Raw genomic sequence first — 15280 nt, forward strand, 5'->3', positions numbered from 1 at the left:
AGAAATAGCAAAACTGTTATGCAAGGGGGCGATAGAGCCGGTACGTCCTTCTATGAGCGAGTCAGGCTTTTACAGCCGTTATTTTCTCGTGCCCAAGAAGGACGGAGCGCTCAGACCTATATTAGATCTGAGACATTTGAACAAAGCTCTTATGAAAAGACCGTTCAAAATGATCACGACCAGACAAATCCTCGCGCAAATTCGCCCGAGGGACTGGTTCATTTCTCTCGATCTGAAAGACGCGTACTTTCAGATTCAGATCATACCCCGTCACAGGCCATTCTTGAGATTCGCCTTCGACGGTCAGGTATATCAGTACACCGTCCTGCCGTTCGGCCTGTCTTTAGCACCCCGTACATTTACGAAGTGCATGGACGCGGCGCTCGCTCCCCTGAGGCGTCAGGGGATGCGAATATTGAACTATCTGGACGATTGGCTGATTTTAGCACAATCAGAGGCGGAACTTGTGTCTCACAGAGCTGTGCTACTCAGTCATCTGGAAAACCTGGGTCTCACGGTCAATTGGACCAAGAGCTCACTGCTGCCCCGTCAGTCAGCTTCCTTTCTGGGAATACAGCTCGACTCAGTGGCAATGACGGCTCGCTTGTCAACACAGCGCGCGCGCCGTGTTCAGCGTTTGGCCGCATCTTTCCAGAAAGACAAAGTGTTTCCCCTGAAAACGTTTCAGAGATTGCTGGGCTTTATGGCCTCAGCCGCAGCAGTGCTCCGGCTAGGTCTATTGCGTATGCGCCCCCTGCAACGATGGCTCAACGCTCGTGTACACCACCGAGCGTGGGCTTCCGGCGGTTACCGAATCAGAGTGACTCAGAGCTGTGTTTCAGCTCTGCAGCCCTGGCTTGTGACCGACTGGTATCAGCAGGGAGTTATGATGGGAACTGTCTCGTACCGAAAAGTTATCTCGACGGACGCTTCCAACCTCGGTTGGGGCGGGATATTCGAGGGCAGACCGGTCTTTGGCCTATGGTCAGACACGGAGAAGCTCCTCCATATAAACTGTCTGGAGATGATAGCGGTCGAGTACACTGTGAAACACTTCCTCCCTTTTCTGCGGGGCCACCACGTACTGGTTCGAACGGACAACATGTCTGTGGTATCGTACGTGAACCGCCAGGGCGGTGTCAGATCCAGGGCACTCTGCGATCTGGCGGAACGCCTCCTCGTCTGGGCTCAGCACCACGTGCGCTCGCTCAGAGCCACGCATGTGCCAGGACGCCTGAACGATGGACCGGACAGACTGTCCAGGAACAACGTTCCCCTCGGGGAATGGTCCCTGCACCCTCAGTCAGTCCAGTTATTGTGGCACCGCTTCGGCAAGGCGGAAGTCGACCTATTCGCGTCGACAGACAACGCCCATTGCCTAAGGTTCTTTTCGAAGAACGAGGACGCTCTGGCCCAGACATGGCCCAGATGCCCGTTATACGCGTTCCCTCCGGTCTCATTGTTACCACAAGTAATCAAGAGAATCAGGGAAATGCGTCACTCGGTGCTCCTCATAGCCCCCCGATGGGAGAACCAGATATGGTTCTCGGAGTTGGTGCGGCTGTCAGACTCAGCCCCATGGCCGATCCCGGTGAGGAAAGACCTCCTTTCCCAAGCCGGCGGATCGATTTGGCATCCTCATCCAGAGCTATGGTCTCTGCATGCATGGATAATCAATGGGTACCCGTTGTTTTGCCAGAAGGGGTCGTGAACACGATCACGCAATCTAGAGCTCCCTCTACCAGGCGGCTTTATGCGTCTAAATGGTCGGTGTTTACTAAATGGTGCACGGACAAGGGCTTACAGCCTCAAACGTGCGGAGTCTCGTGGGTGCTTTGCTTCCTTCAAGAGATGTTGGAAAGGGGCAGGTCCCCTTCCACGCTCAAAGTATATGTCGCGGCCATCGCAGCGTTCGCCGAGTCGACGCTCGGCCAGGCGATAGGAAGGAATGAGCTCATCATCCGCTTCCTTAGAGGGGCCAGGAGGATGAATCCCCCACGGCCCCCCTCGGTTCCTTTCTGGGATCTTTCCCTGGTCCTAGAGGCCCTGAAAGCACATCCCTTCGAACCGCTTCACTCTGTGGATTTGAAGTACCTCGCGCTCAAAACCGTGTTTCTGATCGCTCTTGCATCAGTTAAACGTGTGGGTGACTTGCACGCGCTCTCTGTGAGTGCTACGTGCCTCGAGTTTGGACCTAATGACTCTAAAGTCATCCTTAAACCGAGACATGGTTATGTCCCCAAAGCGATCGGTACCCCGTTCAGAGCACAGATCATTTCGCTCTCAGCTTTGCCGGCATCAGACAACGAGGTCGATACGAACCTCCTTTGTCCTGTCAGAGCACTGAGAATTTACGTCACGCGCTCCGCCGCCTTCAGGCGCTCGGAGCAGCTTTTTGTTTCGTTCGGTGGGCGCACCAAAGGTCTCGCCGCCTCGAAACACAGCCTATCCAGATGGATAGTGGACGCTATTGCTGCGGCTTACGCGTCAAAAGACCTGCAATGCCCCTTGGGCGTTAGGGCTCATTCCACCAGAGGCATGGCCTCGTCGTGGGCTTGGTCCAGCGGGATTTCTATTCATGACATTTGTACGGCGGCAGGCTGGGCCTCCCCGTCTACATTTGTTAGGTTCTACAACCTAGAAGTCCCCGCCTTGCAGGCTAGACTCCTTTCAGTCTGAAAAAAAAAAAAAAAAAGTCCTAGCGACTCACTTGTGAACTGCGCTACAAGGGTAGATGTGTTCAAATATAAGACCGGCAGTGCCGCTCTGTATGTATATCCCCTCATATAGTGCTTATGTACAGGTGCGAGCCCACTCTGTTGGCCACCTAATTTCACTTATCCATGTCCCCCGGGGCGTTCCCCCCTGGGATTCATATAGTGACTGCTTAAGCGCACACGGCGTTTACAAGGGGTTCCCGGTGCGTACTTTCAGTACGCAGTACGAGAGAACCTCTCGTAAGAGAACGTACTCGGTTACTTACGTAACCTCGGTTCTCTCTAGAAGAGGGAACGAGTACTGCGTTCCCTGCCGTGTCGCGCTTCGAGCTCATTTCGCTTCAGCGATCAAAATCGAGTGTTAGCAGCCTGAACTGCCCCTTATATACGCTAAGCCACTCCCATTTTGGCGGGCTTGGCCGCGTGAGGGCGCGAAGCGTCCTCATTGGGCGTGACGTCACGCCAGGGGCTCAGTGGTAGGCTGCAGCAGTTGCCGCGGAGCAGCCAATGAGCGCGCTAGATTGCCCGCTCTAGGTCTGACTGCTGCTGCACTGCGTTTACAAGATATGGAAATTTAAGGATAAATTTTGGCTTCAATATCTCGAGCAAAGAGACTTTACCCGGTGCGTACTTTCAGTACGCAGTACTCGTTCCCTCTTCTAGAGAGAACCGAGGTTACGTAAGTAACCGAGTACGTTTTGATACTTGGATCTCTGGCACACCTGCATAAGCATTGCATTAGATAAAATGAATGGATGAACAGTCGAAACATATTCAGGTCGAACAGAATAAAATTGAAAAGATAAAAGAATCAAACATGAGGTTACAAATATCTTTTTAATGAAAACTTTCAAGCATATCACATCAAACATGTCACACCAATTAACCACATTACATGCAAATTGTGACAGCTTAAGCCAAGTTTTGTACCACCTCACTTATTTTATTCTTTTAAAAAAATAAAATAAAAAAAGAACACGAAGAGAATATAGAAGATAAATGTTTTGGAGGGAAGTTTACGGTTTAAACATTTTCTTGAATTAAAACATTCGATAAGTGTACACAAACACTTATCCCTAAAAAGCAGCTAAAATTACACTGAGAAATGTATAGAAAAATGTCATAATGAAATAGTACAAACATATAAAACTAAAACTTTTTTTCAGAGATTTAGAGATTAAGATTAAGACCACTCTGTAAGATCAGTGCTTTACTTCCTCCTGGTACGCCTGACGGGAGCTGCCTCAGTAGAGATGTTCACTTCCTCTACTTTTTTAACATTTCTTCCTCTTCGAGTGGTGGTCCCTGTGAGAAAACAAAGTTAACTTTTCACTCTCAAAAAATGAATAAATGATAACAGCACAACAAATTCAAAACCGAGAGCCAATTATAACATGTACTGTATGTACATAAAACAGGTCTAAACCGTATATAACCATGACACTTGTCAAGCCCATCAGCTTTTGTGGCCTTACATGCCACAAAGCAAAATATAAATATTTATTGTGTGAGATCATAATTTTTTGTACTTTATTTGATGATAGTGGGTCCAATGGTTATTACATCTTTTTGACACGCAGCCCTATTCAGAAGGCACTAGTTTTTAAAAGATGTTTTGTGTTCAAATAATTATTACTCTATGTCTGTGATTTCATGTAACGATTTAAGACAGGACTAAGATCTACATGTTTATTACAGAGGTGAGAGTGTTTTCTAGACGTGGGTTTTACAGAAGATCATCTACTGTGGTTGCGTCCATCACGCATGACGTAGGTTTTATTTAAATTAATTAGCTCAGGTAGGTCAAAAAACATTCATTAGTATATTACAATATTGGAAGTCACAGACATTTGGACAGGATTAGATTTCCCAGAGGACTGTTGCGTTTGCTTGGGTAATTTTAAGGTTTTATGAGAAAAATACAGATTCGGACAGGATTCAAATCACGAAGCACACCTGTGAAAAACTAATTTCTCTAACGTCCTCCATGAAGACTAGTCCCGTCCAAATAGGGATAAAGACTGATGTGAGAATTCACTGAAAGATATAGCTACATCTAAAAAAAAAAAAAACTAATTTTACAGTCACAAGATGCACAATCGGGTTGACTTAACACCCGTCTTACTAGACCCCAATGTAAAGTTCTCTTTTACTCTGGAATACACTGGAGACAGCATTTACAGAATGCGTACCTGAAACGGACTCCTGAGCAGGTGCTGGATCTGGTTCCTGGGCTGTCTTTTTCTGCCCTCTTACAGCTCTATTACCAGTCTTCTTGGGATTAACCTCAGCCTTTTCTGGTTCAGTGTCAGGCATTTTCTCTTTGCTGGAGACCTCAGCTGCAACTTTAGCGCTGATGGCTACTCTGCCTCTTTTCTTTGGCAAAGGTTCCTTATTTGACGACTCGTCAGTTACCTCCAGCAAATCATTCCTTTTCCTTTTGGGGGGAGTTGATGCCTTACTATCACTGAGATCTGATTTAGGTGCAGCAGAGCCCACTGCCTTTCCTCCCCTCAATGGCTTGATTTTTATCTGAACTTCTTCAACAGGATGTTCCTCTTTTTTGGCTCCTCTGCGGCCTCTGGGTGGCAGATCAGTTGACTGATTTGATGTGGAGGAGGTCTCAGCTGGTATTTTGCCTAACCTTTTGGATTTCTTCAGCTGTTGTTTTACATCTGCAGAAGATTCGATCTCTTCAATGTCTTTAGAGACCACCAAATCTGGGTTCCAGTTAACGTTTTTTGAGAGTTTAATTTCACTAGCTTCCTTGGCTTTAGAAAATTCATTGATTGGGTTGTTAGGGATGTCTTTAGTTGAATCCTTCTGTTTTCTGCCACGGCTTCCTCTACCCACCTTCTCCAGTGCCACAATTGCTGTACTCTCAGCAGCAACCAATTCAGAGCCTGCCTGTGTCATGGAATTTTCTTCTCTCTTTGATTCAGGTACTTTTGCTGCTCGCCTGGTATGTTTAACAGGTTTAGCTGTCTCTTCTGACGAAGCTACATCTTCAGTAACCTCTGACTCTGCCTTGGCAACTGCTTTACGTCCACGGCTGGACACCACAGCAACTGGTGGTGCAGGGTTTGGAACAGCACGGCGACCTCTTTTGACAGAAACTTCTGTTTCCTTTGCAATAACAGCCCTTTTACGACCAGCTTTCACAACAGGGGTTTCTGCTTGCTCAACAAGGCTGACAATGTTCTCCTCAGTCTCAGCTGAAACAGTCACCTTTGTCTTCCTACTTCCCCTCACAGATTTCACCACTGTTTCAGTGTGTTCCTCGGTCACAGGTAAAAGTGTGCTGGCATCTACAGCTGGTTGGTCAACAACCTCTTCAGTCATCTGTGGTTTCTGCTGTTTGGTCTTTCGTCCTCTGCCAGACTTGACCACAGGCGCTTCAGGCTTATCTTGTTCAACATTCACCACTGCCACAGTTTGAGAAACAACCAAGGCATCATCATTATCCACGAGTTCCTCATTGACAATTTCTTTTTTAGCTTTCCTTCCTCGCCCTGACTTTGCAACAGGTGTCAGTGGCTTCTCAGCCACCACAACAGCATGAGTGCTGGTTATTTCATTTACCAAAGTAGGGGTTGGCTCAGTTTTCAAGTGTTCCTTCTTTGGTGGCCTTCCTCTCCTAGCTCTAGTTGCAGAGACAGTCTCAGTAACTGGTGAAGCCAGCAATTTGACACCACCTGGTGCAACATTTACCTCACAAACAATTTCAGGTGTTTTCTGTTCAAGTTCTTCTGAAGGATGGCTTCGCATTGCATCTATTTTCTTCCTCCTCCCAGATTTTACAACTGGGGCTTGGACAAGCTCTTCATTTGCAGCTGCATCAGGACACTGTGGGTCACCAGCATTTATTTCATCAATGGGCTCAATTGCAACATCATCTTGTTTAGCCTTTCTTCCTCTCCTGGTTTTAGTAACTACAGGTAGGCAGTCTGGTCCCTCAGTTTTCATGGAGTCTACAGAAACTTGGGAAGCCTCAGTGTTCTTTTCCTCTTCACCCACAAAGTGGTGCTTGGGAACTCTACCACGGGCAGATTTTCTAACTGGGCTGGCAGTGACTTCTGGAATTTCGAGAAGCTTCTTGCCTCTCCTTCCCCTGGCAGGGCTAGAGGGAAGTGGACCGTTCATATTTTCCTCTTCAGTTACTGACAACATAGCAGGTGGTTTGACCATGTCATTATTAGCATTTTTGGATTTCTGTGGCACTCTGCCTCGACTGCCACGCTGAATTTTGTTGGCAAGTGAAGACTTGATTATCTCCCCTTCCTCAGCAGTGGATGAAGTTAAGGTAGCTTCAACTGTTGCGCTGCTATTTTCAGAGGTACACACAGTTTCTTCAGACTTCTCTTCATTTTTCTCATCAGTCCCAGAAAAACAGACATCAATAGCTTCAAATGAAACCGACTCTTCTTCAATCTGGTCAGGATGCGTTTCCTGGGGGATTACATGCGTCTCTACATCACTGTGAATAGAATCAATGACTTCAGTGGTGCACTGGGAATCCACTTCAGTCTCCATGGTTTCAACTGGACAGACATTTTCTTTGTCGCATTCCTCATCAAAATCTACGAGATAAGACAAGATAAGTTCAGCTCAATCCAAGTAGTTAAACGTTGTGTAACTCCCGTTTAAGACTAATCAAAACATACATAATTTCCAAAATTTTAGAACAAATGTGCATTTCCCTATTTTAACTCACCTTTGGCTGGCACGAATGCAGAACCACTTTCCTCTACTAGAAGAGGCTCTTGTATCTAGACATTAAATATATGAAGATCAATTAATTATATTTATAAAAAAAATAAAAACTAGACTATAGGCCTAGTTAAAACAAAAAATGACTATTATCTATCAGAAAACATTTACATATATACACTGCAAGTCAGCAGTGCGACAAAAAGTTCCATTGTAATCAACACAATAATGTACTGTATAGACATGATTTAACAAGAGTAACCTAGCCGTTTACCTCAATCACACCATTTTCTGTTGTCAGGGTAGAGTTATTTTCTGGTTCTTCAAGTTCTTTAAAGCCAGTGAAAACTTCCTCTGCCATCACTCCATGTTGAGGGGTCATCAGTTTACCGATTACCAACTGATTGCTGAAAGGTTCTCCTTTTTGATTAGGGGTCTGTATTAACTGCTTTACACCAGCCAAGTTCTCTACAGGTTCAACCTTCTTTTTGGGAGTCTGCATCAGCCTTTGAATACCCATTTGATCTTCAACTGGTTCTTTGTGTTTAGGGGTCTTCAGTTCTTTAACACTAGTTAGGTCCTCTTCGACTTGATTTCTCTTCTGTTTAGGTGTCTTCACCAACCTTTTTAGCCCAAACTGATTCTCCTCCAGGTCACCCTTTAATTTTGGTGTTTTCATCAATTCTTTCAAACCCGCGAGTTCTTCATGTTGCTCAGACTTTTCTATGGGAGTTTTCATAAGCCTCTGAAGACCAGTTGCGCACAGTACAGGGTTGTTCTTTTCTTTTGGGGTCTGCATCACTCTTTTCACTCCAACCATGTCTTCTACTGGAGCTCCCCTGTATTTGGGAGTCTTTAGGAGTTCCTTAATGCCTTCCAGACTATCTTCCTGGGGAGGTTTATATTCCTTGGGGGTCTTGAGCAGCTTTCCTCTTAAGTCTTCAATTGGTTTTGCCCTCTGTTTGGGTGTCTTCATGAGTCGCTTTACTCCAGTGAGGCACAAGGATGGTGCTGCTTTCTGTTTTGGGGTTTTGACTACCCTTTCAGGGGGAGCCTCCTCTTCCTCTGTTTGGTCATTGGGGGACATCTCTTGATCTGAAATTATGTCATGGCCACTTGCCTCATTTGAGTTGTCAATGAATTGAGAAAGACCTTCATCGTCCAATAAACTACCATCCGGGTTGTCCAAAAGAAGTCGTGTTACTGCTTCATTGTTGTACTGTCCACATTTGGCAGTGGAGATCACACTTATTGGAGAGACAATCATTTCACCTGTGTGGGCAGTGAAAAACAAGGGCATGAAATCAGTGATATCAAAACAATACACAGTAGATAACCAACTTGCGACAAGTCCAAAAAACTAACCCGATTCTTCTGGTGTTTTCATGACTGAAATCTCATCCAAAGGCATCTCGGGACATTCATTATTTATGGGAACCATATTCTTAGACCTCCTGTTGGCTGGCGTTTTGAAAATGTCTGCAACGCCTAACAAAACATTTAGAATTTGAACTAACAACTTCACAGAACATTACATGCATTGTTTTCTTCAATCCTGAACAAACCTGTAAAGTCCTCATCCATTTTCATGTCCTTCTTGAAAAGTGCTATGTTGGTGACTATTTTAGGTGCAGCACCAAAAGACTGGTTAGTCCTCATATGGGCTTTGCCAACAACAATGGTGACTGGAGATGCTGCATGCCCAGTGCTGATATCATCCTTCAACCTCCGTGCAGGTGTCTGCATAGGTCATTAAATTGAATTTGCAGTTAAATAAAGTCATAGATTAATAAGCCATTCAATGAGCTAAAACCCATTATCAGAAAAAAGAAAAAGAAAGGTATGGGAAACATTTGTTTAGACTTAAGAATCATTTGCATTTTACCTTGGGTTTTGGCACATTTCTTTTGACTACGTTGCTCTTTGTGGGTTTTTTCTTAGTTGTAACTTCTGTTTGCGGTTTGATCTGACCAAACTTCACAATATCAGCCCAAGAGGTCACCACTTGAAAACAAAGAAACAAACATACATATTAAATGTTTATTTAAATCAATAAAATATTAAAACTTCAAAACAGGACAACATAAATATAACCAGATTAAATCTTTCACCTTTTAGATTAGCCCGTGACGCTCCACTGCGTCTTGAACGAATTACATCAAGTGCACTTTTAATTGCAGTCTTAGGAGTTTTTCTTGCAGATGACTTCATGCTCTTCCTCCTTAAGGGTATTTTTGGTGTTACGCACTTCTGAGGCATGTCTTCTACAATGGTCGACTGTACTTCAGACTTCTCCTCCTGGTCCTGGACAGGCGATGGAGTACTGATACGAGAGACTGAAAACCTCCCCTGCACCCTTGGTGTCTCAGTTAAAGACATGTCACTGGCAGCCTCAACAGCTGAAGTTGATGCTCTTCTAGCAGATGCAGGTGTCTTGGGTGTGGCAGGAGTAGAGGATGTTGTATGTGGTGACTTTTGATGTTTTGGTGATGGAGTTTTAGCCTTGGTACTCGGTGACTTTTTGGCAGGTGATGGAATCTTCACAGCACGTTTGGGTGAAGCTTTCTTGGGTGAAGCTTTCTTCTGAGAACTATTTTGAACATCTGGAACAGTTTCTTCAAGTCGAAGAGCCTGAAAATAAAGAAGCATTAAAAACCTTTGAAAGTTTTCAATAGATAAAGGTTATTGTCCTTAAAAATTGGTTTTAAGTATTACCAAAAGACCAATGGTGGATGCTCGTCGTAGGAGAGATTGAGGTTTCTGGGAAGGTCCCAAACTGTATCGTGGAGTTGCCCCACGGCGGAGGGGGGAATTCGGTGGCAGGCGTTTGTCAAATAGCTCTGGGGTCAACTGTCCACCAAAGGACACTCGCTTTCTCTTTGCTTTTGGAACGGTTACTTCGGTGTGAGAATTGTTTCCGTCGCACAGCTCATTAATTGAAGTACCATCTGCAGGACAAACAAAAGTATGGTGAAATATTTTTAAATAACGGCAAATGTTTGCAACATGGTGTACATGACAAGAAAACACTAAGTAGAGCTGCACAATTCTGGATGAATTGAGAATCAAGATTATTTTGTTTCAAAAAGAGATCACATTTCTCCCATAATTCTGAAGACAACTAAAAATAACATGTAATTTACCAGAAGTTCTGACAAAATATAATTGCTGCAGTCTATTTAAAATGTTGAAATAATTTTATTTATTTTTTAAATTGGTTTGAATTAATGATTCAATGGCTCACTCATAAATACTTCACTTGTTTCATTTACTGGATGGATCAGCGTTTTTGAATGAATCTCTAGACTGAATGATTCAAAGGCAAATACACTTTTTAAACAGTCACCTGATGCCACCTAGTGGCGTAACAATGTAATTGACAATTGTTATTTGAAGCACCAAGTTATTTTTAAAAGGTGATTTGCTCTTTTATGATCGCTACCATAGACAGTTTACGGTCTTACCTTTGTTCTTAGAACTTGATGTTGTAGCCTTAATCTCAAGTGGACTACCTTGGACTTGAAACCTTTTGCCAGCATTTGATCTTGGGGATGTTCTTGGAGACATTTTCACTTCAGTGTTCTTGCCTACTGGGCCTGGAGTCTGAGGCTGGCCCAAAGGCATTTGGAGATCAAGGCTCTGATCCTGTGATCCAACACTTCTCCTTCCTTTCGGGGATTTAGGAGTTTTCTCCTCAGGCTGAGGCTCTAAGATAATTTGCTGGACAACCTCACCAGCACTGAACTTCTGAGGCGTTTTCAAGGGTGTTCTCTTCTTCTGGGAGACAGGAGTTACAATTTTCTCTGTCAATGAGGTGGTGATGGATCCTACAGACAGCATATCATCATCATCAGCAGGTTTCTCTTCCTGATTTGAATTAAATGAGCTCTGAGGGAAAGCTGGTCCAGTAATATCTTCAGAACTGGATTTCAAGGATCTTCGCTTCTTGGTAGATGGAGTTGTGACCGGTTTAGGGCTACTTTTAACATCTGCAGCGGGAGCTTCCTCATGATCAACCTGAGGTCTTGCAAGAGGTGTTTTTGGTAGCTCAGATTTCCATGGCGATTTAGCAACAAGGTCCTGTTTGACCATTTGGTAGAGCTCGCAAAAAGGTGACATACTGTCCTTTTTAATTTTGCCATCTTCTGGTTCATTCTCAACAGATGGTGGTAAATTTGACCCATCTTTTAAACAAGTGTCTGTAAATATAGCACACAAGACAATTACGGATATGAAATTATATTCTAGCAGAATTAGCAAAACTAGGGGTGGGGGGGGGGGGGACCACTTCCAGCAAACATGTTGAAAAAAAGAAATTTAGAGAATATCATAGAAAATTAATTTCATGATCACTAACCAAACAAATGCTCTGACTTCCTCTTCTCTGCATGAACGGGTGTGCTTTGTTCCTGCTGGTCTTGCAAAGCCTACAGGATGACAAAAACAAAATTTAACAAAGAAATAAAATGATAAATGAACAAAAAAATAAGCATCATCTGTTTCACACGACCAGGGTTTTTCCTGCATTGAAATTTTTTTGGTGGCTGCCAAAGCTAATTTTTGTGCCGCCAAAGCCTTATTTGATCGCTGAGTGATGTAGATGACTGGCTCTCTCTCCCTTACACATATTAATCAAAATCAATTGACCCAATGGTAAAAGGTCGGAAGACCGAAGTTACACGTGGAGCATTCTGAGTTTTTTTTCCTGAATTAACGGCGCTGGGTGTGAAGTGTGCTAAAAAAAGTTGCCTTAATTACTGTCGCTGAAAAGCGTTCCGCACATTCAGCTAACAAACCACACTTTCAATATAAATGATAAAACCTATCCAGTGATGAAATGTTTTCTGTGTTGACAAATCTTGTGCGATGTCCTAACTGCCGGGATAAATCACACAACGCGTGCCGTACTGTTTTGTCTTTTCCAGCCGTGGACAGTCTCTTCTTCTTCGGTGTCTTTGGAGGCGGGTACTCAAACCTAGCATTATGAAAATATGAAACCACACAAAACAAATTATTCTCAGAACAAAGATTCTCTAAGAAAGAAAACTTTAATGTTTTTTTTTTTCATAATAATTATAATAAAAATCAGACTCACCTGAAAGAACGATCAATGATTGTGATGAGATCACCATGCTTTAACCGTTCAGATTGATTAATAACTTCTCCATTAATACGTGTGGGGTTCACAGAGCTTAAATTGGTCAAAATGAGCTTAAACAAGAGAGAGACAATACATTAAACATTTAAGTACCTTTTATAAATGTGCCATAGAAAAAAACATTACTGGTGAGCATCTTGAGAAAAAACAATGAAACTGACATTTTAAGATATGCCAGTGCAAGTTGCTTCAAGTTAAAACAGCTCAAACATGCATTTTAGTCTGGGACTAGCTTAAACCTTGTCTGCGAAACCAGGGGCATAGTGCAATATCACAATATAATTACCTCCTTGTTCTCATTCAGCTCTATTTTACAGTGCTCTTTAGACACCTGCGGCAGCTGAATACGAATATCACAGTCCAGCTTCCTAAAAAGGTAAAGAGTCCACATTAAAATGGCGCATTTTCATTTTTGGTGAATGAGAAATATCAAACTATGATGCATGTAGTGGCTATATTCATAGCAAAAATCAACGTTATTTTATTTTCAAACAAATGTATAATTGAAATATAATTTCAATACATTGTTTTGCATGTGGTCTAAGTTGATATTCAAAGATGCATAAATCTATCTTCCATTTATTGGTTATTTCTAGTTTCACCATAAGTTATTAAAATATTCTAGCAATAGCTTCTTGCATTAATGCCTTAGTTTATTACAATCTGTTTTTGTCAATTTATGTCTAGATCATTTAAAAAAAAAAAAATACAGCATGACGAACCATATATGCACCACACATTCAAGTAGCCTACATTATTAATTTGTTAAAGATTTCCTTGTTTTATTATACACATTAAACCTGCATATTTAAACAACTTTGTTTCATTGGTCAAAATTGCCTTTAGATACTTAGATAAGTCAATATTTTGCCAAATATAACTGTAAATATACTAAATAAACAAACTAGACCTGTTACATGCATTATCTATAAAATGAGCACGATTACATGTTTAAAGTTACTTCGTGCCGTTAAGGAATAACGCATTCTGATTGGCTGGAGAGATCAATACGTCAAATTTGACATCAATGAAGCCCGCCTGGCATCAAAAGAGTCGAACAGCACATGTGGCACAAAGAACTGTAAATGTTTGGCACTTGCCATTTATCAGATATTTTAAACCAAATGTTAAAAATTTTAAACAAATGTACTTCGATTTTAGTTTCAATCATAGTGTGTATGTGCTATAGTAGTAATTTTATCCATATGATTTTGGTATTCACGTGCCTCAGTATAAAAACATGGCAGCATTATTGTAATCACAGCCATGTAAGTTAAGCCATTATTGTAATAAGACGTGTTACTGACCTTCCAAACATACAGGACGCTGTGAGGGGAAATTCAGTCCCATCTCCTCCTCCATGTCTTTTGATCACGACTATCTTCCCCAGCAAAGGCATTTTAAAACAACTTACCTTGTTTAGCAAACAAAAAAATAAAATATAATTAATTCATGTAACTTACTCGTACATTTTCATCGACGTAACTGTAAATGACGTATTTTTCAATAAAGTTTCATGAACATAACTCGAATATCATCTGCGAAGATAATTACAACATAAAGACTAACTTATATAACTTACAAAGAAAATGTCTGAATAGTCAATATAAATGTATAACGTTAGTTTATTTCACATTCACGTAACTTAACGTCACACAATTGAAAACGCAAGATCAGCACATGGCCAAAGACATTTAAAACATTACATAACAGGAAAAAAGCACAGGTAAATTCACATTTTACTTAGTTTTAGCGACCAACTGTAATAAAATATTGTTCACACTACTTGTGGCCATAATGACTGAAAATAAAGCTACCGATTTATTTTTATTGTTAACGGAAATAACGTTACGCATCTGTCGTTGGCATAGTGTCAGTTTAAACAGTTCCTTTGTATCCGTGAAATTAAACGTCTCTTTACCTGAAGTTCCGTAAATCAAAATGTATATTCCATCGACGTTAAGCCCTGATTTTATAATTAAAATCAGACTAATCCAGCATTCGGATAGTTGTCCTTGTCGCTCCTACCGTTAGCACAAACTACTAGCACCAACATTAACACTTTCCATCGAGGCATCGACAAGTCAGCGCGTGTTGCCGTCCTCACTGACGGCATATATCCCTCCGCAAAATAAAATACAATTAAACAACTAAGAGTTATTTACTATATATAAACAACATATCACATATTGGATGAAAATAATTAATCGGAGCCTTATTCAAAGATTCATATAACATATGATGCATTATAAAAGTGAGGGACTAGTTTCCCTTTAAATCTGCGGAGGAATATAAGGCGCATAACTACAAATGTTTGAAAACTATTCAAAATTCCGCGCGAAGGCGTTTGGTTGGCCAGTAGTAATACTTCCTACTTGACGTAGCCAATAGGATGTAGTGTTGACGTAACGCGACAGTAAAGGTGGCCAATTAAATCATGTTAAATGTGCAACCGCTCTTTTAAACTAGACACGATCCGCCCTAGTCAGTAAAACAGGGCAGCAGGGCAGGCAGCCGAAAAGAGCCGAGTTTAATATGCACTTTTCTTCGTAGGCCTATTTTCACAAGCCAGGCGAAGGCCTCAATTAAATTTGGACATTATGAAGCTTTTATAAACATGCCTTATAAAAAAAATACAGGTGTGCATCTTGAGTCAAAACAACGACACTGACATATTGTCAGCACAAGTTGCTTC

At 42.3% G+C, this 15280-nt stretch overlaps 1 protein-coding gene across 2 annotated transcripts; it reads right to left on the reverse strand.

Moving 5' to 3' along the window:
- Nucleotides 1-3535: 3535 nt before the first annotated feature.
- mki67 (marker of proliferation Ki-67) lies at nucleotides 3536-14920 on the reverse strand. Of its 2 annotated transcripts, XM_079595910.1 has the most exons (16): nucleotides 14507-14920; nucleotides 13893-13999; nucleotides 12872-12953; nucleotides 12523-12638; nucleotides 12336-12402; nucleotides 11785-11854; nucleotides 10892-11626; nucleotides 10143-10375; nucleotides 9539-10058; nucleotides 9313-9431; nucleotides 8993-9167; nucleotides 8793-8915; nucleotides 7702-8699; nucleotides 7432-7486; nucleotides 4910-7297; nucleotides 3536-4022 (listed from the first exon to the last, which is right to left on the reverse strand). In XM_079595910.1, the coding sequence occupies exons 2-16, from the start codon at nucleotides 13982-13984 to the stop codon at nucleotides 3928-3930; spliced, it is 5868 nt and encodes a 1955-aa protein (XP_079452036.1). In that variant the 5' UTR covers nucleotides 13985-13999; nucleotides 14507-14920; the 3' UTR covers nucleotides 3536-3927. The 2 variants fall into 2 exon arrangements, with proteins under 2 accessions (XP_079452036.1, XP_079452037.1); XM_079595911.1 differs by lacking the exons at nucleotides 12523-12638; nucleotides 12872-12953; nucleotides 13893-13999 and having other exon boundaries at nucleotides 14507-14640.
- Between the last annotated feature and the right edge of the window lie 360 nt (nucleotides 14921-15280).

This window comes from Phoxinus phoxinus, assembly GCF_949152265.1.
Source record: "Phoxinus phoxinus genome assembly, chromosome: 21".
Taxonomy (NCBI): Eukaryota; Metazoa; Chordata; class Actinopteri; order Cypriniformes; family Leuciscidae; genus Phoxinus; species Phoxinus phoxinus.